This window comes from Micropterus dolomieu, linkage group LG06, assembly GCF_021292245.1.
Source record: "Micropterus dolomieu isolate WLL.071019.BEF.003 ecotype Adirondacks linkage group LG06, ASM2129224v1, whole genome shotgun sequence".
In the NCBI taxonomy this organism is placed as follows: Eukaryota; Metazoa; Chordata; class Actinopteri; order Centrarchiformes; family Centrarchidae; genus Micropterus; species Micropterus dolomieu.
Window position 1 is genome coordinate 18,172,904 of NC_060155.1, and position 27,858 is coordinate 18,200,761.

The window sequence follows — 27,858 nt, forward strand, 5'->3', positions numbered from 1 at the left end:
ACTGTTGGAGCAATCATTAGAAAATGGAAGAAGCTAAACGTGACTGTCAGTCTCCCTCGGACTGGGGCTCCATGCAAGATCTCACCTCGTGGGGTCTCAGTGATCCTAAGAAAAGTGAGAAATCAGCCCAGAACTACACGGGAGGAGCTGGTCAATGACCTGAAAAGAGCTGGGACCACCATTTCCAAGGTTACTGTTGGTAATACACTAAGACGTCATGGTTTGAAATCACGCATGGCACGGAAGGTTCCCCTGCTTAAACCAGCACATGTCAAGGCCCGTCTTCAGTTTGCCAATGACCATTTGGATGATCCAGAGGAGTCATGGGAGAAAGTCATGTGGTCAGATGAGACCAAAATAGAACTTTTTGGTCATAATTCCACTAACCGTGTTTGGAGGAAGAAGGATGATGAGTACCATCCCAAGAACACCATCCCTACTGTGAAGCATGGGGGTGGTAGCATCATGCTTTGGGGGTGTTTTTCTGCACATGGGACAGGGCGACTGAACTGTATTAAGGAGAGGATGACCGGGGCCATGTATTGCGAGATTTTGGGGAACAACCTCCTTCCCTCAGTTAGAGCATTGAAGATGGGTCGAGGCCGGGTCTTCCAACATGACAATGACCCGAAGCACACAGCCAGGATAACCAAGGAGTGGCTCTGTAAGAAGCATATCAAGGTTCTGGCGTGGCCTAGCCAGTCTCCAGACCTAAAGCCAATAGAGAATCTTTGGAGGGAGCTCAAACTCCGTGTTTCTCAGCGACAGCCCAGAAACCTGACTGAACTAGAGAAGATCTGTGTGGAGGAGTGGGCCAAAATCCCTCCTGCAGTGTGTGCAAACCTGGTGAAAAACTACAGGAAACGTTTGACCTCTGTAATTGCAAACAAAGGCTACTCTACCAAATATTAACATTGATTTTCTCAGGTGTTCAAATACTTATTTGCAGCTGTATCATACAAATAAATAGTTAAAAAATCATACATTGTGATTTCTGGATTGTTCTTTTTTAGATTACGTCTCTCACAGTGGACATGCACCTACGATGACAATTTCAGACCCCTCCATGATTTCTAAGTGGGAGAACTTGCAAAATAGCAGGGTGTTCAAATACTTATTTTCCTCACTGTAGCTTAGCATAAAGACTGGGAACTACAATTACATTTTAGACCACCATGAGAACAAAATGCCATGGGAGTTCACAGTGCATAAGTACAAATACAAAAAATAGTAATTTACTGATAAACTTAAAATAAAGTGATACATTAATTTACACTCTTATTAGTGCAAGATTAAAACAAAAGGGGCTTAATTTTGGCAAGTTTGCATTGATGTACTCAATATAAAACTTAGCTGAGATAATTGTAAGACTAATAATGTGTTTGTTATAACGTCAGAACCCAAAACAGTACATTGCCTTTTCATTTCTTAGCTCTATGTAGTAACTTCCCAAGTTTGCATGGGAATTAAGATTTTTTTTTTTTTACACAAAACATATGTAGAGCTTGTAAAATGTCTTGTCTACCCAACAGTTTATAGTACAGCTGAAATAGTTAGTTGATTGACACATTGAGATTAACTGGCAACTATTTAGGTAATTGTTTTTGTCATGTTTCATGTAAAAACATTTCATTTCAGCTTCCCAAATCTGAGGAGATGCTCCTCTTCGTAATTATTTTTAATAATTTTGATGATTGTACTATTGGTTGGACAAAACCAGCACTGTGAAGGTGTCACTTTGGCTACAGGGTAATAGTGACAGCATTTCTAACTATTTTCAGACTTTTTACAAACCAAACAATTGATTAATAAAATGTTGCTCACACATTAATGCATGAGTAATAATAATCTAACAATATTTTGTAATATCACTCACATCTATTTTTCTGCATTTAGTACTTTTACTTTAAATACTTCAAGCATATTTCCCAAAATATTGAACTATTCCCTTAAGCCCACCAGAGAAATAATAAATTTCAGGAGTCACATTTTCATCAAGAGTTTAATGTTTTTATTAATGACATTTACTGAACAAAGGTCCAGTCCCGGTAGATTGACTTCTGAAACACTTATTGTGGTTTCCATGGTTTTATCTGGCCATGATCCATCTAAATACGCATTATTGCAGCAGTATCACAGTGCAATTTTACAGGCCCATCCTGGTAGATGAGGGGGGGGTAATGTGGAGGGAAAAAAAACATGAAATACAACTGCTTTGATCCAATTGTTCCCCAAAACCCTCGCCCTAGGCACTTGGTGTACTGTAGCTGTGAAATGAAAAAGCATTGCAGCTTCCACTAGCCTACAACAAAAACTTAAGCTTTGTTTCTGCTCCGGAATCAAAGTCAAAACCATTTGTGCGATGTACCTTAAGACTGTGCAAAGATTTTAAAGTGCCCACGGGGTAGGGTTTAGAGATTTATTTGGTATTTTATAATCCGGGGTTGGTGATTATAGTTTATCCAAGTAGTTGTCAAGGGCAGGAATGCCCTCTTTCAGACCTTTACGTTTCCTGATTTCAGCAACAATCTGGAAGGGTTTGCTGGTGGCGTCACTGGGGTCTCCGGGGAGAATCTGCCAGTGGTCGAACACACACTGAGGAAAGGCCTGGCCCCCAGTGTTACTGCGCAGGTCAGCTGTGAACCCTGCAGGTAATAAATACATATAAATAGTCATGTTTTAAATAGTGGAATATTATTCACTGCCATGAATAGGAAATAAATGTCCAACCCCCTGTGACCCTGATCCTAATGCTAATATATGAATATATATATTAGAATTTAATTAAATTAAAGGTATTTTGAACTTTTTGAAGTATTTTAGCACCCTCTGTAAGATTCCCTATTAACATGCTTTATTTTCATCCATCCATTTATAGCTGATTTTAAAAGAGCTTCACTGATATGGATCTTCACGTACAGAAGCTTTAATTTAAACTTTGGAGCTTTCCAGTAGTCTCTCCTTGACCCAAGTTTTTATAAATCATGAAGACTTTCCATAGAAGTGCTAGACTAAAAGAGATGAATTACTCTTAACATATTGTTGCATTGAAATTGTTGAAAATCTTGAAGATTCATATAATATTTATCATGAAACTACAGTAAGAGTTTGATCCCACAACAAAAGACATGGCACAGTACAGAATAAAACACACTCACCAAAGGATTCATTGACAGGCAGGTAGGCTTTCACCACAAAAATGGGTGTGCCCATCACTTGGGATTCCTCAAACACGTGACCTCGTTTCCTGTTCAACACACCATAGATCCCACCGACCACCTGCTCCGGGCACTGCATGGACAAGAGGTCAGCCATGTAGAGTGAATAGGCATCAGAGAGTTTTCAAACATAATACTTATGATGAGTAAAGTGGCATGGGGGCAATATTATCTCAACAAGATACAATCATTAAGAAAATAAATTTGATAACTTAAGTCATTTTGGTAAATCAGCAAAACTTCTATAGATCTATAATAGTGGTTTTCTTGGAGTTGTAGGCTTAAATGAATCCACACAGAACATAATCAAATTTACAGGACTGATTTACTGCTGGATACATGTCACAGTCTTCTTTTCAGGATTTATTTTGAAAGCAATCTGCCTCCCTACACACCTGTATCTCCACCAAGTATATAGGCTCCATGAGTCGGGGCTGAGCGGTGAGCTGGCTGGCATACAGGACCCTACGAGCTGTGGGAATGATCTGTCCTCCACCACGGTGGATGGCGTCTGTGTGGAGTGTCACGTCATGAATCTCAAAGCGAACTGCGCGCATGTTCTCTTCACATAGAGCACCCTGCAGGAGAAGGTACAACATCACAAATGTGTGTCAAAAAAATCTACAAAATGTTGCATTTGATTAAAGAGAGCTACAAATTTAAAATGTGCTTGCAGTCACAGTTATCTGCTGCCCACCTCTTTAGTTGCCCACTGGAAACCAGCCACCACGCTGTCCTTGATCTCGTTGAGGTACTGAACCCCCTTTGTCATGTCTATCAGCAGGTTGGCCCCGGTTCCGTCTGGACCGAAGCACCAGATCTTCCTGGCTTCTGTCACCTCCCACTCATACTTGTCAGCGAGGTAACGCGCACGAGCTTTGAGCTCCTGCCGTGCGGTGACATCCCCCTTCTCAATGTCTTCAGCCAGGCCGTCGGGGAAGGGACGGGACTTCATGAAGAGACGATTGTGCTTGTTTGGGGACTTGGAGAGACACATCTGGTCTGATTCTTCCATCACCGTCTCTCTGTAAGACACGACTGGGTCTGATTTCTGGAGAGAGATGAAGGAAAAGGCAGTCAAAATTAAGAATATGGGTGAGTATGCAAATATGTGAGGATCAAATGTGTATTTGCTGTGTTTTATTTCTTAAAGTAATTTTTTATGAAAGGATAGTTCTAGTTATTAGGGGTCCAAGCCCGAGTGGGCTGGGAACCCTATTGTTTTATTTTATTTTTTTAATTCTTCCATACGTTTTCGTCTAATTCCACTACTGCAGCCTAGATGGTAAGTGCTACGGACGCGAAACTCACAGGGTAGGTTCAGGCCCATGAGACGACGTCAGCGCTCCCCTAGTGGTCGAAGTGAGCGAATTTTTTCGCTCACTTTGACCACTAGGGGAGCGCTGCAAGCAAGGTCCAAATTTGGCACATTCAAATCGCTGTAACTCCCGCATACAGTGGCGGATATCAAAAACCTTACATCCACGCGTCCGAGGGATCGAGCTGAATCTCGTGGTATAGGCCACACCCATTTCCGCCTAGACTTTTTCTTCGCTACATCGCGAAAACTGAAAAACCTATTTTAATTAACTACTCCGAAGCCGCAAGTCCGATCGACACCAAACTTGGCACGGATAATCTCTGGACCAAGCTGATGAAAGGTTGTAGAGGAAATTATGATCTGACAAAAAAATGTCGCAATTATATGCTAACAAATGTTTGCGAAAAACGCTACTAACAGGAAATGATGTCATATCTTAGCTTTGGAATGGCCGATCAACACCAAATTTGGAGCGTTAATGTGGGACGCCCCCCTGAGGGCCTGTGCAAAATTTGGCACAGTTAGCCCCTAGTTGGCACTATTGAAAAAAATCCCATTGACTTACATGCATTTTATATCTCCATAACCGCAAGTCCGATTCAAACCAAATTTGGGTCAATTCTTCCCATGGTCATCTGATGACACCTGAAAAATTTCGTTCAATTCGGATTCTAGGTGACATGATAATTGAAGCTGAAAGGCCGTGGAAAATCCCATTGAAATGAATAGGATTTCCAACCATACCACATTTTAGCTAGGTTTGGAATGGCGGTTCAACACCAAACTTGGGGTCCTTATGCGGCACGACCGATCCAAACAGTGGATCACTTCACAAATCTGAGGTAGAACATTCAAAACAATTTTGAAAAAATCTTTGACAACAAATATGCATGAGTAAAAACAGTAAAAGCTTTTTTCAGTTCTTTTTTTCTCAACAAAATAACATCTTTATAAAAAATTAAGTCCTAATTTGTGTATGATTCAAGTGAATAAAATCAAACATATATTGAATATTTATTGAACATTTATTATATTGTTATTGCGGTAATTATTGTTATTGTTTTATTGTCCAGCCCTATTTACTAGTTACTAGGGCCTTATTTTCCTAACTTTGCAGATGAATAACTGTTCAAATATGTAGCACAAGTTCCTCTGTTCTCCTTGTCCCACCTTCAGTGGAATGCAGGCATGGTCCTCCTCCAGGTCCTTGAGACAGATCTCCAGGTGCAGCTCTCCCGCTCCAGCAACGATGTGCTCCCCAGACTCCTCGATGATGCACTGCACCATGGGGTCGGACTTGGCCAGACGCTTCAGTCCCTCGACCAGCTTGGGTAGGTCAGCGGGGTTCTTGGCCTCCACAGCAACTCTGACCACAGGGCTCACGCTGAACTTCATCACCCTCATGTTGTGGGACTGCGGACAGAACCAGAGTCATCAAGCTAGAGACTTATTCAATTTGTGTTGTTATAGGAAGAATTATGTTAACAGCAAGCAATAACTCAGTATAAAGCACCAATCATCCACTGTGTGGTGCACCAGTATTTAAACTAAATTAGATGTCCATGCAGGTAAAATAAAAGGATGACGCTACTTGTTCATAGGTGGTAATGGTCCCTGTCTTAACCAGGAACTGGTCTACTCCAACAAGACCTGCAATGTTGCCACATGGGACATCTTCAATAGGCTCCACATACCGGCCCATCATCAGAACGGTCCTGGAAGTAAGAGAAGAAGGGCATGGTTATAAAAAGTTGCCAACGTATAGGAAGAGAAGCATGAATTTTGAACTTGTGTTCCTTGTTCTCCTGCCATCTCAGGTCTCTGGTTTGTACATAAACATGCTCACCTCTGGATAGGTTTAATGTAAAGGTCCTCCTTCTTGCCAGGAGCGAAGTTTGGCCCCATGATGCGCACCTTCAGGCCAGTGGACACGCAGCCAGAGAACACACGACCAAAGGCATAGAAACGACCCTTGTCGTTGGTTGGGACCATCTTGGAAATGTACATCATCAGAGGAGCCTTAGGATCACAGTTCTTAATACCTGAGAAGACAGCAGAGACGGTAGGCCCTGATTATAGCATAGCCAAAATAAAGCTAATAAATCAGGCAATTATTTTCAAAATGTTCCAGGTGCTGCGGTGCTGTTAAAATCTTCCACTGACCCATGGCAGCCTCGTCGTCTCCCGGCCCTTCATAAAGCAGCTCACAGCGGTATTTCTGTGCAGTGACGGGGGAGGGAAGGTGGATGGTGATCATCTGGAGCAGGGCCTCTCCGGCAGGCAGCCAGCGACGCATCACAGCCTTCAGCAGTGGCTTTCCCTCTTTCTCCTTGTCCTCTGAGTCTAGTTTGACATCCAGCTTCTCAATTAGTTTGGCTATCTCATCCTTTTTGAAATTCATGATGGCATCAAACACCTAGGAGGACAGTGAGAGAGGGCAAAAAGATGTCGTCAAACTCGAGCCCAAAGGTGTCGCCTTAAAGACATCCTTAACTTTTGGTATGTTGTGATCTTTCAAATTATTTTGATGGCATACGTTTCGTTTGTAGAACAATTGTAGACAATACTAAAAGGGTGCACTTTATGTTTTGCTTTTAGCCACTCCATCTTAGTGTCCTACACTCCTATATCTAGGCACTTTGTTTTAACAGCACAGAGACATATGAAGGTCACCAGAAAAATTGTGTCCTGACTTAGTTAAATTGTATGTTTATGTCACTTTTTTCTCCATTCACCTTAAAGATGGGGTCCAAAACGAGCTGACAGAAGGTGCGGGGAAGTTTCTGGCCATTGGGACCGGTGGCGGTCTTACTGAACTTGCCGGCATTTGGGTCAAAAAATCTGTAAATATAAATTATCGCATAACATCAAACACACAAATGATTTATCTAGCTCATAATCCTGTTTTTTCTTATTAGGATAGGAGGAGAACATTTTAAGAGGCAACTTACAGGTGTGGTTACAGGTGCAACAGAGCACAGCTTTTCAGCCTTGTGTTAAGTTACCCTTTACAGTATGTGAAGCATATTTCTGTTTGGACGGGCCATTATGTTTACCTTTCTCCCCACAGTTTCTTCATCATGTCCTCCACTTTCTTACACCTTTCTGCTGCTCCCAGCTGAACATCTCCTTTTGTGAACTTAGCCACGTACATCTCAGCAAACTGCTTCAAGGTGAAAGCCCAGCCATGGAGGCCAGAGCCAAACCCGACTGTACCAACAACAGGGTCAATCTGAGGAAAAAAGGTATTGTATTGGGTAAACTTGCAGTATAGTCAATGTATAGCAACATTTGTCAGCCATTTGTAAATAAGTTTGGCATTTCTGCTTTATTATGATAGTTATAGCTGGAGAAAGACAGCAAAGGGCAGGGGAGAGAGAGGGGGAAATGGTGAGTATGAGTGCTATTTGAGCATCTGCCTCACCATGATGTTCCCCATGGGTCCCCCCTCATCCTCTCCGTAGGTGGAGATAATGACGTTGACATTCTCCACGATACGCTGAAAGGTCTGGAAGAGCTCATCGGGCTCCAGCTGTAGCTCAAGTAGGGCTCGGTCCATCTTGTTCATCATCAGAACCGGCTTGATTCGCTCAGCGATGGCCTGCCGCAGTACGGTCTCAGTCTGCACACACACACCTGTCAGAGGGAACAAACGGGTGAGTCTAGGTGAAAAGCGAGACTGCGTGCTTGTTGAATGGGGAGGCGAGGGTGTCAGCCACTTTTAGAATTACCTGAGACACAGTCCACCACCACCAGGGCTCCGTCCGTTACCCTGAGCGCAGCAGTGACCTCAGAGGAGAAGTCAACGTGACCCGGAGAATCAATCAGGTTGATGAGGAAACCGTTTCCGTCTATAGTCTGCTTGATAAATGCCAGGTCGTTTTCTCCAAGCTCATAGTACATAGAGATGGCCCTGAAGAACAGAGAGGAACAGGAAAAGGCTGGGAACATGTTCACTGTTCACATTTCTCTACCACTTCAGCATTAAAATAAATGTTAAGTAAAGGATGGATCAAATAAAGTTGAATTAAATGAGTTCAACTGAATGAATTTACATACTGAGTCATCTCAATACTGGACTCCGATGAGTCAGACGCTCTTCTAACTTATATGGGGCAGACATCTTGAGTGGAAACTTACCAGTTCAAATGCTACAAACAGGTTTGACTGGAATGATTTCAGTTAATATGTAGTGGTGCGAATCAGTGTCAGTGCTGGTGCATTTCCTGGAATCAGACAGAAACATCCTGAGTGGATTTGAAAAATGCAAAAAAATGGGAATTTAACATGACTTAACTAAGGATTTCCACAGACAAAATCTTTGTTTTGCCATTACAAATTTATCTGTGAAATCGTTTTTTGTTTTTTGTTTCAATTAGATGACAAATGTAATTAAGTTAAAAACCTGCAAACAAAACAAATACCGTGGTTATGAATCAACCTACTCTGGCGTCTTACAAATTAGTTGACAGCAACACATCAGCGCCCTAAAGTAGAAATGGTGGCTGGGTAAAGGCTCAAATATGGTACTGTCAGACCAGAACCTGTGGAAGCATTTAAGTCTTTCATGTTGTGTTACAGACCCCATATACTACTATGCAAATGGTGGACACATTCCTGGACACCTACTCTTGCTGACTTACTGATACTACAAATGCTTCTGTATGTAAAACTTAAAGTCTTGTTGTCTGAGATGATGGCACAACTTGAATTAAATCACACACATTTATATCTAATTGCTTGTTTCCAGTGAGCTCATGTAAGCAATGGCTCAAAACTGCAGGTACATTTTAGATTTGAAAGCACTGATAACCTTTGCTCTCAATCAGCATACTGTGAATGATGCAGTCCTACATACACACGCTATTTTCTGCCAAAGTTATAAAATGTATTGTTGTTTCAGTTAAGAGATGTGTGTGTGCTGATGTGGATGGGGCTTAGTTGAAAAAACTAGATGTCATTTTGATTTGAATCAAAATCTGAAGATAATTAATCTGATCAAACCACACCTACACAGTCCTGATGATTAATTAGTACATGTCCTCCCCCGAATGTAACTTGAATTGTTGCTTATTTAGTCATGAATATTTACTGTAGAGGAAAAAGTCAAGAAGTTTTCGTAACTTTTAATAAGCTCCACAAAAATAGAGCAGTTTCTAAACCCACTTCTCTGGACCACATACGTTGATTTGATGGTGATGCAGCGCTCCTGCTCATCTTTGCGTGTGTCAGTGAAGCGGGTCTCCCCAGCACGGGATGAGGCAATGATCCCCGCCTTGGACACCAGTGAGTCAGTCAGAGTGGACTTCCCATGATCCACATGGGCAATCACAGACATGTTCCTGATGTTGGACTTCTTGTCCATGATGGCACGGATCTGATCCACAGTGAAGTTCACCTGGTGGTGGGATTGAGTGATGGGAGTTACTTTCATCCATTTAAAACCAGAAGAAGATCATTTTGTTCATCATATCCATCTGTTTATTTATGTCCACTGCCAGATCTCATTCCAAGTAGAGTTATAAAAAGAAAGACATGTTGGAAACTGAATCCTTCAGCCTGACTAGGAAGAACGAGTGAGGGCACTGCATAAAGACTTTACCTTATGGTTTCTAATGAAGCAACAGATTAGGAATTACTGAGTCACTGCAGCTGAAAGGACCGAGCTGTATGCTACCATTTCACAATGGGACAGGGTGTCTTCATTTTATACCTTAAATTCCCCTTTAACTCTTGACATGAATTTGATCTTTAACAGACCAATAACAAGCACTCAGTCTGTCTTCATTTAAATGTTTAAGCAATTATAACCATTATTACCACCTAAAATGAGGCAATATAAAGCATGTATGCATACATTAAGTAAAGATTAAGACATTTTTTAAGATGATAAAGGCTTTTTAAGAGACGTCTGTCCCATTGTGTGGTAGGCATTTTCACTGTAGGCCTAAATTCAGTATTATGAATTTACTTTTAATTATAAAATAAACATAAGGATCCAGCATGATTTCACACAATATGTTAAATGCATTTAGCGCATGTTTGGGATGTCCAGACATTCACCGAGACAATCAAAGGCTCTTATATCATAATAATAATTCATTTAAGCCATTATGGCCTACCAGCCTTGTTATAAGCAATAGAGCAGGCCCATGGCTATGACGCAATTTCTTGTAATCTCCTCTAAAACTATAATCTAGTAACAGCGGTTTCACCGCATTTGTACTAGACATGTCAGGAACATAGAGGACCATGTGCTTTATTTATTACAATATATCAACAAGATGTCATGCGACGGCAGTAGCTTGATATTGAAGGATTTGCTATGAACGTCACAGCGAGGAAGGGCGGCCGTGCAGTAAAGGCCACAGCCCCGCAGCTTTATCAGCTGGCTGCTGCGTAGGTTGTACCAGATCACACACACAGCCTTTATCTGATCACATAACACCGCTAAGCATCGGCATCCATTTCACACACACACCTGTCAGACTCTGTAGCAGCTTGTTGCAGCGAAACTATCATAACTATTAGCCTACATGACGATTATTCGGTGGAGTGGCTGCCGCTTTTCACCTGCTGCAAATAGTTTATAGAAACACAATCAACTGAACATGTAAGCCCAGTGGCGTCTCACCATTTTGTCTGTAGATCGCTGGTCTTTCTGTGTGACGGTTTATTGCTGTAAACACTGCCTTTGAGGACCCGGCAGTCCCGTTGGTGACTGGAGAGACGCTGCTGCTGCTGCTGCTGCTGCGGCGGCTGCGGTGTCGTGTAGTGGTGCAGGACAGAGGCTGCAGCAGCGGGGGGCGCTGCTGCTCAACAGTACGATGTCACATCCGATTGCCATGAATGTGTGCCCGGCCTCTGCTGCTCTGGGCATGTAGTGACAGACTCAGGCTGTTGAGGGCAGGGGCGGAAAAAAGAGGCACCAGGGTGCATAAAGTCGTGATGCATTTATGGTGAAACAGTTCCAAACCCTTGTTAGGGTTAAAATAGTTTTAGTATGTGACTCATATAGGCTATAACTAGGCCTATATCTCTGTGGTAAAAACAAGGTAGAGGCCAACTCTAACCAGGGGACAGGTAGGATAATTATTCCAAATTTAAACTTCTAAATATGGCGTCTGGCTTTCTCTCTCTGGACATGCTTAAGTTGATTGGATGAAAGTTGAATTTTAAAAAAGATACGATAAGAAGAGGTGAGATGAGAAAATATACAGAGGAGAAAAGATGAGACATGAAGAGAAGAGAAGGGAAAGGAAAATGTGAGAAGAAACAGCAGAGAAGAGATGCAAAAGGAAGAGATGAGGGATGAGAAGAAATGAAACAGTGAAAACAGATTGGAGAGATAAGACTAGAAGAAACAAATGGAAGGAAAAAAATGAATAGACAAGAAAAAAGAATATAGTAAGGTTGAAAGAAAGGTTACAAAGAAAGAAGTAGAAGAAATTTTTATCACATTTTATGTAGTGATGGATAATTTCATATTAGCTGCATTTTCTCTGGAATTGCTTCCTGTACCTTTTAATTAGCCTAATTTAACTTGCAAATGCAAACATTACCATGTCCTGCATGTTGTCAGTCTACACCATATGAATCAAGGGAAAAAAACTTTTGTTTGGTTCAATTTGCCACTTGTCTGTGATTTAGATTGTCTTGTTTTAACTTGAGTCAAATGGACAGCCGGTCCACCAGGTGAAAGAAGTCAAGTGATGTCTACCACTTTGCACCAGCATTGCTGTTGGGTTTCTTATTGCCTTTTATAAGGATGGTTAGGAGCTCTCCTTTCACGTTCTCTTGAGGCTGTACTGTGTCAAGATGTTGTAGCTGTCATCCACCAGCTGATGGCAGAGCATGACAAAACAACTCAGGGCTGTTGAGAGAATCTGAAATAGGACATAGGGGTAAAACAAGTGTTACAGCTGTGCTTTTGTGAATGAACATGGAACATGACTCATTGGTATGGTATAGTGGAAGAACCCTTTTTGAGATAGGACTTTATTAAACCTAGAAAAGAAATTCACAAAAAGTAATCACAAATTGAAAATGTTACTATGTTGTACTTCTCTAAAACATGTTATTAATAAATAAATAGATTTTTGTCCAGATTACCAGGTGGTTATATTGTCCTTATGGATTTAAGAGAAAGACTGTCAAAGCAAGCTAGTGTGGAGGGACATGTGCACTAGCAATATGTGTTTTTCATAACTGATCTATAGAACATTAACCACATTTTGACCATGATAATTTGCTACAACCGTATATAAGTGTGTGTTATCAGGAAGTGGTACTGTCTTTTTGTCTGTCCAAATCTAACAAAATAACAATTTAGAGGGGAATAATCAAAGGCTGTAAAAAGTGTATTCGTCTTTACAGCCTTTATTAATACAAGGGAGGGAAGATATTAAAGTTTCTGATGAGAGCAAAATCCAGTCATTTCTGTGGTCAATACAACTGAGCACTGTGCACCAAGTCAAGTTTCCCACAGTGGAGTTGACCTACTAAAACAGTGATACTTAGTGCAAATGCAGTCTGTTTCCAGGTGTCTGCAGTCACTCAAGGAGCAGAGATTACTCATGTCAAAAACAGTGCCTGGTTTATGGCATAACAATGGCAAACATTTTTTCCCATACTTTTGAACAGCTGGTCTCTTTGAAGCTTCCCTGTGTAGGATTTTGACTGCCTCACGGCTGCTTCAAGTGAAAATAAGTTTTTGTAAACACCAGTAGTGGCGATGTCTGCTCCCTTTATTGATCGCAAAAGGTTTTAGAAATGCATAGGATTGGCTCCTTAATTTATCAGAATATCAACAACAATCACAACTATAGGATTAGATTTCTAATGAATGTTAACATGATATATTACACCACTACACATTATTGGGCATTATTTAAATAGATGTTTTAAATCATATCATTTGTAAACAATGCTGATTTTTGCACCTCTTCTTTGTGGAACGCTGCAGAAACTGATCTGAATTTATACTTACAATGAGTAATGGGGTTTCTACAGGTCAAGCTCTTTAAAAAAAATGCTAAAGCTATACCAAATACCCAAATGGCTGAAAAAAATTCCAGTTGCAATTTACAAGTCCTGCAGTCCAGAAACCACTTACGTGACACTTGCAGCTACAAGGTTACGGAGAAACTTCCGTAACCTTGTATTGTTTATTTGATAAGGGACAATGTACACTGATCAACATTCAAAGCAAATGTAAATGTACTTAGCCACAGGCTAGTTTTCATGGGTTATCTCATGATTATGATGTTACAGAGGGACGGGAAATGAAAACATGTGCTGAGCTGCTACAGTAAAATTTGTCGAAATATTGATAGCATGCTTTTTGAATTTATCTGGAAAAATCATACCTATTATAGCAAAAAATCGTTAATCGTTAATAATTTTAAATTGTAATTACAATGTGGACAAACTCCCTGTGAAACTATCTGTATTCCACAAGCAGGTACTTTAAGCATGGTCTCCGATTTATAAACACAATTTCTATTTTTCTTTTTTTTTTTGAGAAATGGGTACAGAATCAGATTTTGCAGGTGAACCAGCTATTTGATGGAAAGGGGCAACTGCTCTCTTATAGAGAGTTTTTATCAACATACAATACTCCAGTTACGCCGATAGAATTTGCATTAGGATTTTAGGCATGGTAATGCTTTTTAGAAATACAGGCAGACCTCCACCTACTTCTGTCTCTCTCCCCAATCTAGCTGAGTCACCAGTTGGAAAAATGTGTTTCTCCCAGCATCCTCGAAAGAATAATAAGAACAAACATGCCTTGTTTCAGAGAGAAATTGTATTTATTCCACATGTTATATCATATTGAAATCAATTTGTTAATGACACTGACTGGAAAAAGTCTGGATGATTCGTCACAAATATATGTTTTTATATACCTGTATACTGTTCTGTATACTTCTGTTTATTCCATGTAAACTATGCAATAAAGATTTAGAGGGGGGATAAAAACGTGCTGAGCATGCTACCATATTGTGTTGTCATGTGTTTAATCTTCATTTCTTAAACCTGAATTTAGGGTTTTACGGGGTTAAGAAGTGCCCCAAACATGAGTAACCTACTTGACTCCCCACAGTGCAGCATTAGTTTCATTTCTCTTATTTTGTGACACACTGGGAATTTCCCACAAGCTGCATGTATTGAATCATTTTGTGCACATGGGATTTATCACTGAGCTCCAGATAAGAGCAATCCAACATGCAACAGATAGATCTGGGTTCACGTCAGAAGCCATAACCTTTCTGTACACACAAGTTCTCTTTTCACAGCTCATCCTATTATTTTCAACATGTCTTTTCAGTTTCATGCCTCCTCGTCAAGGAAAGGATTCTGTGTGAACTGTGAGATCATTTTAGGTGGGCTTTAGTTGTACTCATACGTCTGTGTGCAGGTGTAATAAAGTCATTGAAGGAGAATTCAGCAGCTTGACTCTGATTTCATGGTACATTTTATGTTATTTGGTGAATCACTTCCAGCAATGTTGCGTATATATACACTTCTTGACTCTCAATGGAGGTGCATCCAAATGGACACGATGATATGGATTTGCCGTATGAAAAACCACAGCAATTAGGTGTTCTGAGCTGCATCCAGTTCTTGGTATCCAGAGATGTTCTTAACCATGTGCTGGTTAGATAACATCTGCATGCACTTTGAAACTCTGTAATCGGAAGATAGTGCAACAATAAAGATAGGAGTTCCTCTGCCATGCAATTAGGCTTATTAAAGTTCTGATAATACTGGGCCCTCAGCCATAGATAAATGGATTTTAATCCATTAAGTACACACACACAAAAGCTTGAAAGAATGAAGGATAGGGATCAGACACGGTTCGTACAGTGGCCACTCTGTATGAATTATTCCTTATTTTATAAAATAGCAATGAATCTATCCTTCATGAATCAGTGAATCCATAACCCACACTGGCTCCACAAGAATTAATTTAAATAACCTTTAAACCTTTTCTGACATATTATAGTGTTATATATGAGGATTTTTGAGATTCTTGAATCTGTAAAGAGACTGAGAATCCCTCATGAGCTGAAAAATGAATGTCTGTGTTGAAATCAAAGCCTTCAGGGCTTCTTCACAGTATTATTTATTCACAATATGTGACCAGCCTGACACATAATCAGAAAAGATGAGAAACAAATGGGTCCTTTCCATCTTTATAGTTTATACAGGAAATGACTGAACTAATGTCTCTGCTGTGCGGCGCATATAGTATTGGTCTGAATCGGGCCTCTGCATGAGGGTCTCCTTTCCTTTCTTCCCACACATTCATGTCCCTCACCACTTTGAAACTTGTGAATGGTTTAGTAAAAACGACAACGTCCCACAGACAAGAAAAAAAGAAAGATAGAGAGAAATCAAAAGAAATTCACATCACATCTCTGTCAACTTTGAACTGCCTGATGAAGGTAAAAGTGTCAAAAGAAATCATCTGAGGAGAAAAGAAAATGGCTTTCAATTATTTGACTATACGCTGACTTTCCCCTCTTTCCTCAGAGGTGTACTTTGAATACTTTGAAGTCGAGGCAGTCATGGGTGGATTGTGTTGATGATATTCATTTTAGAAATTAGAAGACAGACTGTTGATTCTACTTTTTCTGTACTGAAATGGACAGCTCTGCCACTGAAAGAATCTCTTCCCCAATGTGATAATAGATATGTAATTGCAAGTGTGCATGTTCCTCTTGTGAAACTACTCTGCTATTACTTAATTGCTTTATGGTGTGTATGCTTAGAAATAGCACGAAACAAATGCTTCAGTTATGGCAATAAAGATAAGAAATGGTGAGGCGAAGTTCTGCTATGGGAAAGCAAAAAGATTTTGTCTTTGTTCAACTTTGGTAATGGATGGAAACTGAGGTCCACTTTGACCACTTTTGAGATAATGAAAACTGAATTTAGAGGGTCTGAGTTTTGTATAAGTTTGGCAGACTCACTAAGTGAGAAAGGGCACTTATTCCCACCTTTTTTTGCTTGTGTGCTTTTGAGGCAAACTGATGGAAGAAATACTCTGTTAAAAGAAAAGTCCTTTTGGAAATTCTACTTCTAGTAAAAAGTACACAAGTATTACCAGCAAAATATACTTAAAGTAATAAAAGTTAAAGTACTTACGAAGCAGAGTGTTAAATTATGGAGCCTTCAAGGTCCAAAATGTTGATTTTTTAAAAACCTTTCTATACAAAAGATAATAATGTGTACACACAAGTTATTATCATATGCAACAAGATAAAAAAAATCTGGACTTCAGTATCTGCTGTTTTGTTTACAACTTTATCATTCTGTTAAGTACATAATGACCTCACCTAAATATAATCAGAGCTTCAACCTGATTGGTCTAATCAGCAACATAACTGAAAACACCTGTGAAGGTCTGTGGGGCCTTTAATCTACAACTATGCGTCATAGTTAATAAGTTGATCAGATGTTTTCTTTGTAAAATCAAAGCACTTAAATAAATGTAGAGGAGTAAAATGTACAATATTTACCCCCGACATGTAATGGAGTAGAAGTTTCAAAGTAGCGCACAATGGAAATACTCAAACAAAACAAGTACAGCACTTAAGTATATGGGCTTGCTTACTTTCCACAAAGACAACCACAAATGTCAGCCTCATGGTGGCGCTAGAAGAAAGGTCGGGTGATCATCAAAGTCTATATGATTCATCCTCGAGGGACCATGAACGTCTGTATCAAAATTTCATGGCAATCCATGTAGACATTGTTGAGATATTTATGTATTACATATATAAGTGGTGTTCCCAAAAATCTATTCAAACAAACTTGAGCTTTCTACTGACAGTGACAGATGGATTTTAAAACTGGACTCTCTCCACCTTCTTCCTTGGAAAGCAATAAAAAAAAATGCTGTAAATCAACCCTATCCAACAAAAGATTAATGTGAAACCACACAGGGAATCATTCCTGACTTGTCCTGATGACATCAAAGGTCACTGGGCTCCATGTGTGCAACTTTGAGCAGTTAATCTGACAGTGAGTCTTCCTGTTGTGCTGATTGGCTCTGAGCTATCTGCTAAACACTGGATTGGACAGTGATCAGCTGCGTTTGGAAGTGCAGTTATGTGATATGGCATTTCAGCTGTGTCCCTTGCAGCAGATTTAGGCGTTCCTCCAAGAAGCTTAAGCCACAGAGAGGAACGTATTGATCTGATTGTGTGTTTTTATTCCTGTTGGATAGTTTCACTGTAATTTCATCACTTGCCGCTTTAATGTTGGACTCGCTGACTACAGACAAGGTGAGGCACATTTGTAATCGGATAACCGGGTGCAACTATTGGTTTGTGTGTAAGAGAATGATTCCGACTGAAACACAACATTTTTAGAGTAGTGGATTTTTATTGATTTGACTTTGTCAAATCCAAGTGTGCAACTGAGTTTGCAACACCCCAACTGATCAGACATTAGTCATATTCAGTAAGGGCACCCAGGCTGGCTTTTCCTCTGAGAAAACAACACCTCAACTAAATACCAGTGGTGCAATTTAACTAAGTACATTTACTCAAGTACAAATTTGAGGTACTTCAATTCTTTTTAGTTACTTGTTACTTTACAAATTATTTTTTACATAAAAATAAAAAAACATGAAGCTTTGTTATAGATTAAACTACTCAACGGTATATACAAGTAGAGTTTAAATGATTAGTTGATTAATCAATTGATTGATTAACAAACTTGAGTATTTCCATGTTGTGCTACTTTCTACTTCTACAGTACATTTCAGAGAGAAATGTTTTGTCTTTTTATACCACTACGTTTATCTGACAGCTATGATAACTTTTGTGATTTTGCTGCAAACCGCTTTGGCAACATTGTTTAACCTAAACATTCATACCAATAAAGCATATTGAATTGAACATTGAAAGAGTGTGGCTCGTTGTCATGTTTCAGATGAATCATTAGCAGCTCCACCGAAGAGATTTTTCCCCTCTAAACTTCTCACACTGATGCATCAGTATTAATAATGTCAGATGGAATCATTTATCAGTCACAGGAGATATTTTACTGCCAAATTGGTACTTTTACTTTTGTTAATTTAAGTACTTTTACAGCTTATACCTTTGTACTTTTACTGAGGTAGGATTAAGAATGCTTGGCTTTTAATTGAAGAGAGTATTTTTACATTGTTGTACTTTAACCTAAGTAAAAGATATGTTGCTTAAAACCCATTGCTCAGAGTAGTTCTTTGTTTCAGGTGCACGGTGGGATGGACCTCATTGACCTCCTGCTCAGGAACACAGATGAAACCCCAGGTTGCCACAGCAACCAACCATGGATCACAATTCATGACGTGAGTTTGGTGGAGGCAGAGTCACTCCGGGAACAACATAATCACAACCACAAATTCACTGAATCTCATTATGACAACCCGACCGCGGTGTGATCTGTATTCTCAACACATTGTTTTTGAGCTGAATCTTAGGACATACAGGAGTGATTGACAGCGATGAGGCAAAGAGTCACGGGCAAATTAGTTCAAGTATTTAAATGGCAGGTTTGTTTATGTTCTTGTCTGTGCTCGTGTGATGGAATATGATTGTCTGATTAAGTCGGTCAATCCAGCAGTCGTGGTGTCATGGGATGATATTTACATACCCTCCTCCTCCACAGGCCCTGAGCCCCGAGGGAAGTGCTGCTGATGACTTCCTGGACACCCTATTGGATGGGAGCAACTCCTCCTCGGCTCCAGCATCCCCCCTGTGGTCACCCTGCACCACCGACAGCGGCATCAACGAGGACCCCCCAGCAGATGCCACAGAACGCCTTCATCCACCCTCCTGCACAGCTTTTCTAGCCTTCGATGCACATTCTTTCCCTCAGGCTCCACCTCTGCAGAACCAGCCACCACCAAATGAACAAAACTCTGATGTCACCATTGATCTAGGTAAGACTAAAAAGAAAGTTATGTGAAACTCTCAACAGTGAGCGCAATAACAAGAGGGACAAGGTAAACCAGAGCACTAGACAGGTGTAAAACGAAGACCTTGGTGTGTGAGATTTTTACAATTGTAATTTCTGTTGCGGAATAATGAGCTATTGACTGAGCCTTGTCACATTTAAGGGCCCTTTCAAAGAGCAAGTCATTTGTTTTCCCCATTTCTGAGGATTTGCAAAGAATAAAAGGCAAGTGTCATTCTCAGGTGAGGAAATTGTCTTTTGAGGGCTGCTTTTGAATAACAGCCCCTTTTCACGTTACCGATTCTTGACCCCTTCAATGCTAAAAATACTGTGAAATTGACTGAGCAAACCAGATCTGCAGCAACACAAAGATATCAAAGGCAGAGAACAGTGTGACATATATTTTTGATTTGTAAAAAACAGCACGGTGCAGCAGTCACACATTTACATCACTAATTTAAAACACAGGGAGCAGCCTAAACATTTTCTATTTCATTTGAATGGCACATGGAGGCAATTTTGTGAATCATCACCTGATGTTTTACTGGTTCAATCTGCAGGCTGGGAGTCCAGTGACCTCCAAGAGCAGTTTGGCATTGGATACTACCTACGAACTACGAACCAAACCTGCCCTCTGTCGTCCACTCAGACACTCACAGTAAAAGACCTGCTGCTATCCAACCTGAGACAGACAGTAAGGAGAGAAGAGTTAAATGTTTCTGTGAAAAAATGACATTTTGTCAAGCTTTCTAACCAATGGGGGTATTAAATAAAATTAATTCAGTCTCAGTATTTTAAATAAATACAATTTGAACTAATCGTACAGTCCACTGCTTCTCTGTATAACTTGCCTAGAGACAAGACCTGTCTCGTTCTGAGAAAACCAAATTTATTAATTTTATGAACTGGTCCACTCCAGTACCTTCTTTGGCTGAACTGCCCAGAGAGTCACTTTAACTGAAATATTCTGTCCATCTGCTTTATATTCGCAGCAAATCCCCCAGCATTCCTTGCAGGAGCTTGTACTTAATGAGGATGAAAAGAAACTTCTGGCTAAAGAAGGGGTGAACTTACCCAGCAAACTGCCACTGTCCAAGGTACATGAGCAAGACACACACAGACATGTATGTAGGGCAGATGTCTTCCACACACACACACACACACAGATGCATCTAAATTTAAATCTGTATCCCCAGTTACAAATATCTTGCAGTCCTCACCGCCCCCACCCCACAACCCAGTTTCCCCTCACTTACCCCTTTCTTCTTCATTCTTTCTTGACCCGATCCTCACATGCGTTTCATCTCCCTGACAAGTTTGAAGAGAGGGTTCTGAAAAAGATCCGGCGGAAAATCCGCAACAAACACTCTGCTCAAGAAAGTCGGAAGAAGAAGAGGGAATATGTTGATAGTCTGGAGGGAAGGTAAGAGCCGGGTGCACTCAGCAGCGCCATTCACCACCACATTATCTCTGCATACCATAGCCTAGAAAATTAAACTTTTATCTATAGTCATTTGTTGTGCTCTGAAGCACTCTATAATTAGCCTGTTTCGTTATACACTTAATTAACTTTAACAAACTGTTGCATGGATGGGATGTGAACATTGTTAAAGAGGTAAATGTCCATTTTTCTATTTCATATCATTGTTGATAAAACAGAGTTCATGAAAGCTTCTTCATTTGCTGATACGTGATACTTTGAAAAAGCTCAAGCTGACAGAAGTGGTTTGTTGGAATAAAAGGATAAAGGGCTGTGTTGAGATAGCTGTCATGGCTGACCAAACAAAAAAGACCAGCTGCTTACAGAAACTCAAACTTTTTCCAAGACAAAAAGCCTTCACAAAGTGAATTGATATTTGGGGAATTCAGCGCCAGAACACCACAGAAATAACAGAAAGTTATTGCTAATGGTGTTAAAATAAAAACACAAGAACCCAGCAGATTCTTACTTTGACTATCCACTAATATTGTTCATTATGATTCAGAAACACTGATAATTGAAATTTAATTAATTAAATTAACACAGACTTGAGAACATTGCAAACTACAGAATTACTAGCTATAAAAACATTTTCACTAGGATAAAAGTGAAAACAATTAGCATAAATGATAACAAAGGAATTGTGTCAAGTTATTAAGATGGTAACTAAAAGTACTTTGAGATTATGATGAGTAAAATGTTTGTCCCAGTTGCTCATGATTGTCCACACAGTGCCATACACTCACAAGAGCCAAGACATAAGTATGCATGCTTGGTAACAAGAGTCTGCAGCCAAGCTAGTGGTTCTGTGAGTCTGTATTCTGCTTAGCCTACTTAAGAATAGCTGACGATGCTGGGAATGTAATTTGTTTGCAGGTTTATGGTTTTTTTGAGTTTGACCTGGTGATGGAGCTATAGATAAAAGATCAGAGGTTCACCAAAGACTTTACAATTCATCCTTAGGGGGACATGAATGTTTTTACCACATTTCATGGCCATCCATCCAATAGTTGTGAAGATGATTTACTGAGAACCACAAATGTAAATGTGATGGTGGCGCTAGAGGAAAAATCAGGAGATCAAAAAAGTCATTATGATTCATCTGGCCACCATGAATGTCCACCAGATTTCATCTTAACCCATCCAATAGCTGTCAAGATCATTTACTCAGATTTGAAAAGGCATTAGGATTCATCTTAACCCATGTTATAGTTGTTAAGATATTTCAGTCTGAACGACAGAGGTGGACTGACAGACCGACATTGCCATCAACATAACCACACTGAGTATAGAACGACAGACTTTCCTATCCACATTTAGAAACTCAAACAGTGAACTATTGGGTATGCAACATTAAACAGATCAGGATATAAGCATTAGTGCTGTGCACATCACCAAAGAGTGACATGCTCTAGGCAATTATAATTTTAATCTAGGCATTTTAATTATCCTGATTGTTAACCGAGCATATTGTGGATTGTGGACATACATACATATAGACAAACATAAGAGGATGATTTAGTCATGTCTAGTGTAATAAAAACACATTTATACTACCATATATGAAAACATAGGTGGCTAAGAACTGCCATATAATGAATGAACAGTCTCAGCGTGTGAAGGTTTTCCTGCACAATCAGAATATTTTACATAAATATTGCAGCTGTGAGCTATCTTTGTCTTATCTGGGGTCAGCTGGACAGACTGTATAGTTTGATAGCCAGCGGCACAAAAGAGCGGCTAAACCGCTCTGCATTGCAGCTGGAGGGGGACACTGAGAGGAAGTTGAAGATGCTGTGTAGATGCATCATCATCTCACAATAGAGACACAAGAGGAATTTTTTGCCAAGATGGAGCTCAGTTTAATCCCTCTCCTCCTCCTCTTCTCTACCTCCAGGCTGTGCAGAATGAGCCCAACCACACAGCCAGCTCTTTGTCACCAAATTTGTTAATCCTGCCTGTCCCGCCCCCCTCCCCCGTTGGCTCTTCTGCCACATCACACCTCCGCAGTCAATGAAGATTGGTAGAGCTTGTCGTCTGATTCATATTTTGAAAGACTCAAAAAGGGTAGTGCAGCAATTCCCCCACATGACTCTGTGTGTCAGACCCCTCTAGGCTTTTTGTTCATCAGCCTTCCTGGGGGATTTGAAGGATTGCTTGACTTTCCTGAAGCTGACCTTCAGGCAAGTCTCCTTGCACCACTTAATTGTAAAACTTGCCATCACTGAACCATAAAGACATGACTTTTTATTATATTTTAAATATGAGTGCTTCCACCTTCTGTCAAACATTATTGGAAAATTGTTCTCACAAAATAAACCTTTGTGCACATACATGTTCTTTTTAAAATCATTAATTATCCAATAGGAGCTTCAAATATCTAATAGTGTGCTATCGACATCTCATTCACGCTTGAGCTCTGTTGCCTCTGGACAACAAAAGTTTCATGATGGGGTGATATTGTCAGCAGAGAGCAGAGTCAGCGTTTGTTGATAATTAAGTAAGCAGAGCATATCAAACGCGTATCTCTTCAGTCGTCAGCTCAGTCAGAGGGCCATAATGGAGGGTGACTCACAGTGACTAAAAGAAACAAGAGAGAAAGCAGAAGAAGAAACGGAAGTGAGGGGTGGAGTCACTGGATGACCCAATGGGATGCGAGATAACACTCAGCAGACAGATATTGGCAGCGAGAGAAACAAAGGGTTGACTTGAATGCAACATCATTACACAGTATTATCTGATACCGTTATTTCCTAATTTTATCTATACTCCTCCCATTTCTCCCATTATTCTTCTCTGCCTCTTTCTGTAGGATGTCTGCATGTAGTACTAACAACCTTGAGCTGCAGAAAAAGATCCAGGAGCTGGAAAAGACCAACAAGTGAGTCCTCAGATGAGCCAACAAGGGCTGCAGCGGATGATTATTTCAATTATTGATTGATCTATTTATTACTTTTAGTTTGTTTTTTTATAAAAATGACATAAAGTAGTGAGAATAACAATTTCTCAAGACCCAAGGTGACATCTTCAAATAGCTTGTCTGACCCACAGTGCAAAACCCAAAGATATTATTTAAACAGAGAAACAGAGAAAAGCAGCAAAATATCACTTGAGAGGCTGTAATCATGGAATGCTGATTTTTATTTAATAATAAACAAATTATCCTGATGACTGCAAATAACTAATCATTTGACCATTTACTAAGCCTTGCATTGGTTAATTAATTATGCAGTGACCCAGCTGACTTTTCAGTGATTGCAGTAACTTGTTTCAGAATGAAAACCCAGTAAAAAAATGCTCTTGGTGGTCACATACATGTTATGAGGCAGGTGCAGAAGCTAACGTGTTAGGCATACTTGACAGATGATGACCCACATAGAGGACAAAATGAAGAAATGACATTGTTCTGATGTTGCAGTGTAGAGTTAGTCCTTGCAATTTAGGTATGATAAGGAAATTGTTATTTGCTGGAGAGTAAACTTCCCCAGGACAGAAATACTAATATTAGCTTAAACTCTGAAAGCATCCAGGATTTGCTTCTACACTGTGGGAAAATACAACACCGTGAATGTACTAATGCTCAGTTCATTATTATAACCTGTAACCCCACAAACTAATGTTATGTGGTCATTGGCTTTGGAAGAAATGCTCGGCTAGTTTAGGTAGTTTACTGGACATGTTAACATTGCAGTTTATGTTAGAGCAGATAAACACACAGATTCATCTGTTCCTTATACTTTTGCTCTTGTGTTTTTCGTTTTGAAAAGATGTAACCCTCCAAACTACTGAGTAATTAAATGCGGAGTGTTGATCTAATTACAGCAAAATGCTCACCACTTCAACATATGGAGAATAGATTTAAATATTTATACTAGCATCAATAGGAGAGATACCAAAAAAACTCTTATTGATATTGGTGATCCTGGCCCTGGTATTACTTGGCATTGGATTGAAACCAAATTTTGTGATGTCGCACCCCTAATCCTAAGCTTGACAACCATCCGTAGCTAAGGTACAATTGGATAATCACTGTTAGAGTGGAGGGGTTTACCTAATGGTCATGTAACAACTGCCGCTGTAAAAACAGTACTGCGAATGCATCTCAGCATCACCTCGTTCAATCTTTGCAAGCCCAGTTATTGATTCCATTGTGGGCATAACCTCAGACACAGGAAATAAACCCAACAAAATCCCCTTTCATAGTGGTGCCTTGAATGTTTTACAGTCTTGGTTCATCTTTTTCATCATTTCATCTTATTCTTGGATATTTTTTCATGTGGCTAAATTGTTTGTATGAGTCATGCCCTATTCTCTCTTTTGTGCATTTGTTGTGTGTTGCATTTTGTCTGTGCAAGTTTCATTGATCTTCATTGATCCCCCACCCCACCCCACCGGCCTCTCCCTCTCCAGATTTTGACAACCTGGTTAAGAAAACTTTCTACAATGCAGGCTCATTGTAAAATAACCAGAACACAATCCCATCCAATTTTAAAACCTCACACAGTGTTCTCTGACTTTGCTTTCCCTTCATGCTGCTGTCTCATTATGCTGCTTCTTCCTGACGCTGGCAGAGTGCTGCGGTGAATTGAAACAAAACGTGGGAAGAAGCCACGAACCAACACTTCCCCGCTGCGTGTTGCTCTTCTTTCTGTTGTTTTAGTTGCCAATGATCACAGACGCTGAAAAAATGATGCCTATAGCAACCTTTGGACCCTCATGTGAAACGTCTCTTTCATCTTCCTGTCTGTGCTGTCTTGTATCGCAGTGCTCTGTTGGAGCAGCTAAGCCGGCTGCAGGATCTCATTCCTAACAGCTCCAGCAGAACAAATCACAGAGGGACCTGCCTCCTGGTGAGATATGTATAACACAATACATTAATTTACGCCATTGAGAATTTGGTCAGTATATCTGCAACAACTAAATGATAGATGTAGGCCAGTGCCTGAGCACATCATTAACACCCACTGCCTGTGCTCCACTGTTGACTACTGCTGTGTTTACCTTTAAGATTTTAATCGAGTCAAGTGTTTGAATACCACCCGTGCTCATCTTTTGTCCAAACTGTATGTAGGTTATGCCTAATAACTTCCTTTCTTCCTTTCCCCCATCCTCTGTTGTCTGCTCTTGGCCTGTTTTTTTGTCATACTGTCTGTATTTATGTCCAGGTTTTGCTACTCTCCTTCTCCCTGCTCATTTCCTCAAATCTTTGGCCAGACCCTTACAGCCAACTCAGCCAGGGAGAGTACACACAAAGCAAAGGTCAGCAGGCATATACACACTCACGCGGTCTCTCTTTGTGATACACACACACACTCACTCCTCTCCACCACGTCTCTGCTCCACAGTGCTGTCCCGCTCCCTGCAGTCGATGGGTGAAGCGAGAGAAGTCCCATCTCTTCCTCACCTCTCTGTCTCCAGGGGCTTTGAGGCACTGTATAGCCTGATGGAAGAGCGCTGACCCAGGACAGGTCTCCCCAATCCCCATCCAGCACAAGGCCAATCACTGATCTCCTCGTAACTCCCCAGGAGGGAAGATATAGCAAAGGAGTGCAGGCTCGTGGCATTCAAATGAGCAGTTTGATCATTTTCCAGCGTCTGACGGAGTGGGGTTTTATGGTGTGTTAGGCATCCACTCCAACACACAAACAGTTATTGATAAGATTCTTCTGACTAAAATACGCTCACTCAGATGGAGGTTGGCAAAGAGGTCATCCAAATTTTGCTTAGGAAAATGGAGCCTCGGGAACTTGGTGTAGTGTGTATTATATTGCTGACTGCAAGATGTATGACACAAATGTATATTCACTGCTATATTTTATTATTTACTTTTAATGTATATGTTGAAAAAACATGTCAAGAATGATTTGAGTTGCAATTTGTAACAGATCAGTGCAAAGCTAACAAAGCACAAGAGAATAAAAATAAAAATACTCAGGTGCTCTTTGGAAGCACCTAAACTAAACTACGATGTCATGTGTACAATTTGGGAGAGATTTAAATCCCAAAAATAATGAGGCAATATTTGAAACATAAAAAGTATTTGGCCCCCTAAGCCAAAGTTGCTCGATGACTTCTCACTTCCATAAAAACTCCTAATAAGCTTCCCTTTAATGCTGTCAATATGGTAAAGTGGGCATCAGTTTAAAAAACATATTGGATGTCTAAATTTTAGAGCAAAAGTCTTTGTTGTTATTATATTTGGGGAAACATAATTATAGTCTGGTCGCCTTATCTGTGTGAAGTGCCTTTTTCTAGTGCGGTCAAAGAAAAGCGCTGCAAAACCTGCTGTTATGTAATGCATTGGAGATTTAATTGTTAGAACTGCAGTCTGTTACAGGAAGTCTGTCCATTAAAACAACAACACTTGACTGGTTATTCTTGTCTCTGGTTCGCTGGTGCAGCGCCTCACAGAATGTTCTGTCCAGAAGAATAACAGTGTTTTATTCCTCATCTCTGTCAATTCAGACAGCTTGTCTATTTTACAGATTCGTCTTCGCAGGATCCCTATTGTAAATCTATAGCAAATTTTGGATCTCAAAACCCAAAAGCAAAGAAGAGACAATACTTTATCTCTGCCCATATTCACCAATACACAAAGAGAACATGTAGTGTACTCTACTTGATTAACTTGATGCCTTCCCAGTCAAAGAATGAGGGCAACATCAAGGTCACGTGTGGATTTATTTTTGAACCCCTGATGTTCAGGCAGCCTCTGCTCAGTAGGTGGACTCAGTTAAGGTCAGCCCTACAAGATGCTCTTTATGTGTTGAAGTTTTACTGGGATACAGTTTGCAGATGGGGCCATAGCTAATATAGAGGAGAATGGGGTCATATCCTTGATTAGTATGACATAAAGAGTTTAGATTCTATGATTATGTACATGT

At 40.2% G+C, this 27,858-nt stretch overlaps 2 protein-coding genes across 2 annotated transcripts; one reads left to right on the top strand and one right to left on the bottom strand.

The window, feature by feature from the left end:
- Positions 1-1,988: 1,988 nt before the first annotated feature.
- Positions 1,989-11,323, bottom strand: LOC123972286 (elongation factor 2). Its single transcript, XM_046051668.1, has 14 exons — positions 11,174-11,323; positions 9,723-9,937; positions 8,271-8,452; positions 7,964-8,175; positions 7,596-7,771; positions 7,275-7,380; positions 6,703-6,955; positions 6,386-6,581; positions 6,131-6,254; positions 5,710-5,952; positions 3,916-4,269; positions 3,614-3,796; positions 3,159-3,291; positions 1,989-2,645 (listed from the first exon to the last, which is right to left on the bottom strand). Exons 1-14 carry the CDS (start codon positions 11,174-11,176, stop codon positions 2,452-2,454), a joined length of 2,574 nt encoding a protein of 857 aa, XP_045907624.1. The 5' UTR covers positions 11,177-11,323; the 3' UTR covers positions 1,989-2,451.
- A 6,304-nt stretch (positions 11,324-17,627) lies between these two features.
- Positions 17,628-27,274, top strand: LOC123972790 (cyclic AMP-responsive element-binding protein 3-like protein 3-A). Its single transcript, XM_046052451.1, has 10 exons — positions 17,628-17,834; positions 18,791-18,886; positions 19,207-19,480; positions 20,055-20,188; positions 20,487-20,591; positions 20,811-20,917; positions 23,787-23,855; positions 25,740-25,824; positions 26,140-26,233; positions 26,320-27,274. The coding sequence occupies exons 1-10, from the start codon at positions 17,808-17,810 to the stop codon at positions 26,430-26,432; spliced, it is 1,104 nt and encodes a 367-aa protein (XP_045908407.1). The 5' UTR covers positions 17,628-17,807; the 3' UTR covers positions 26,433-27,274.
- Positions 27,275-27,858: the final 584 nt, after the last annotated feature.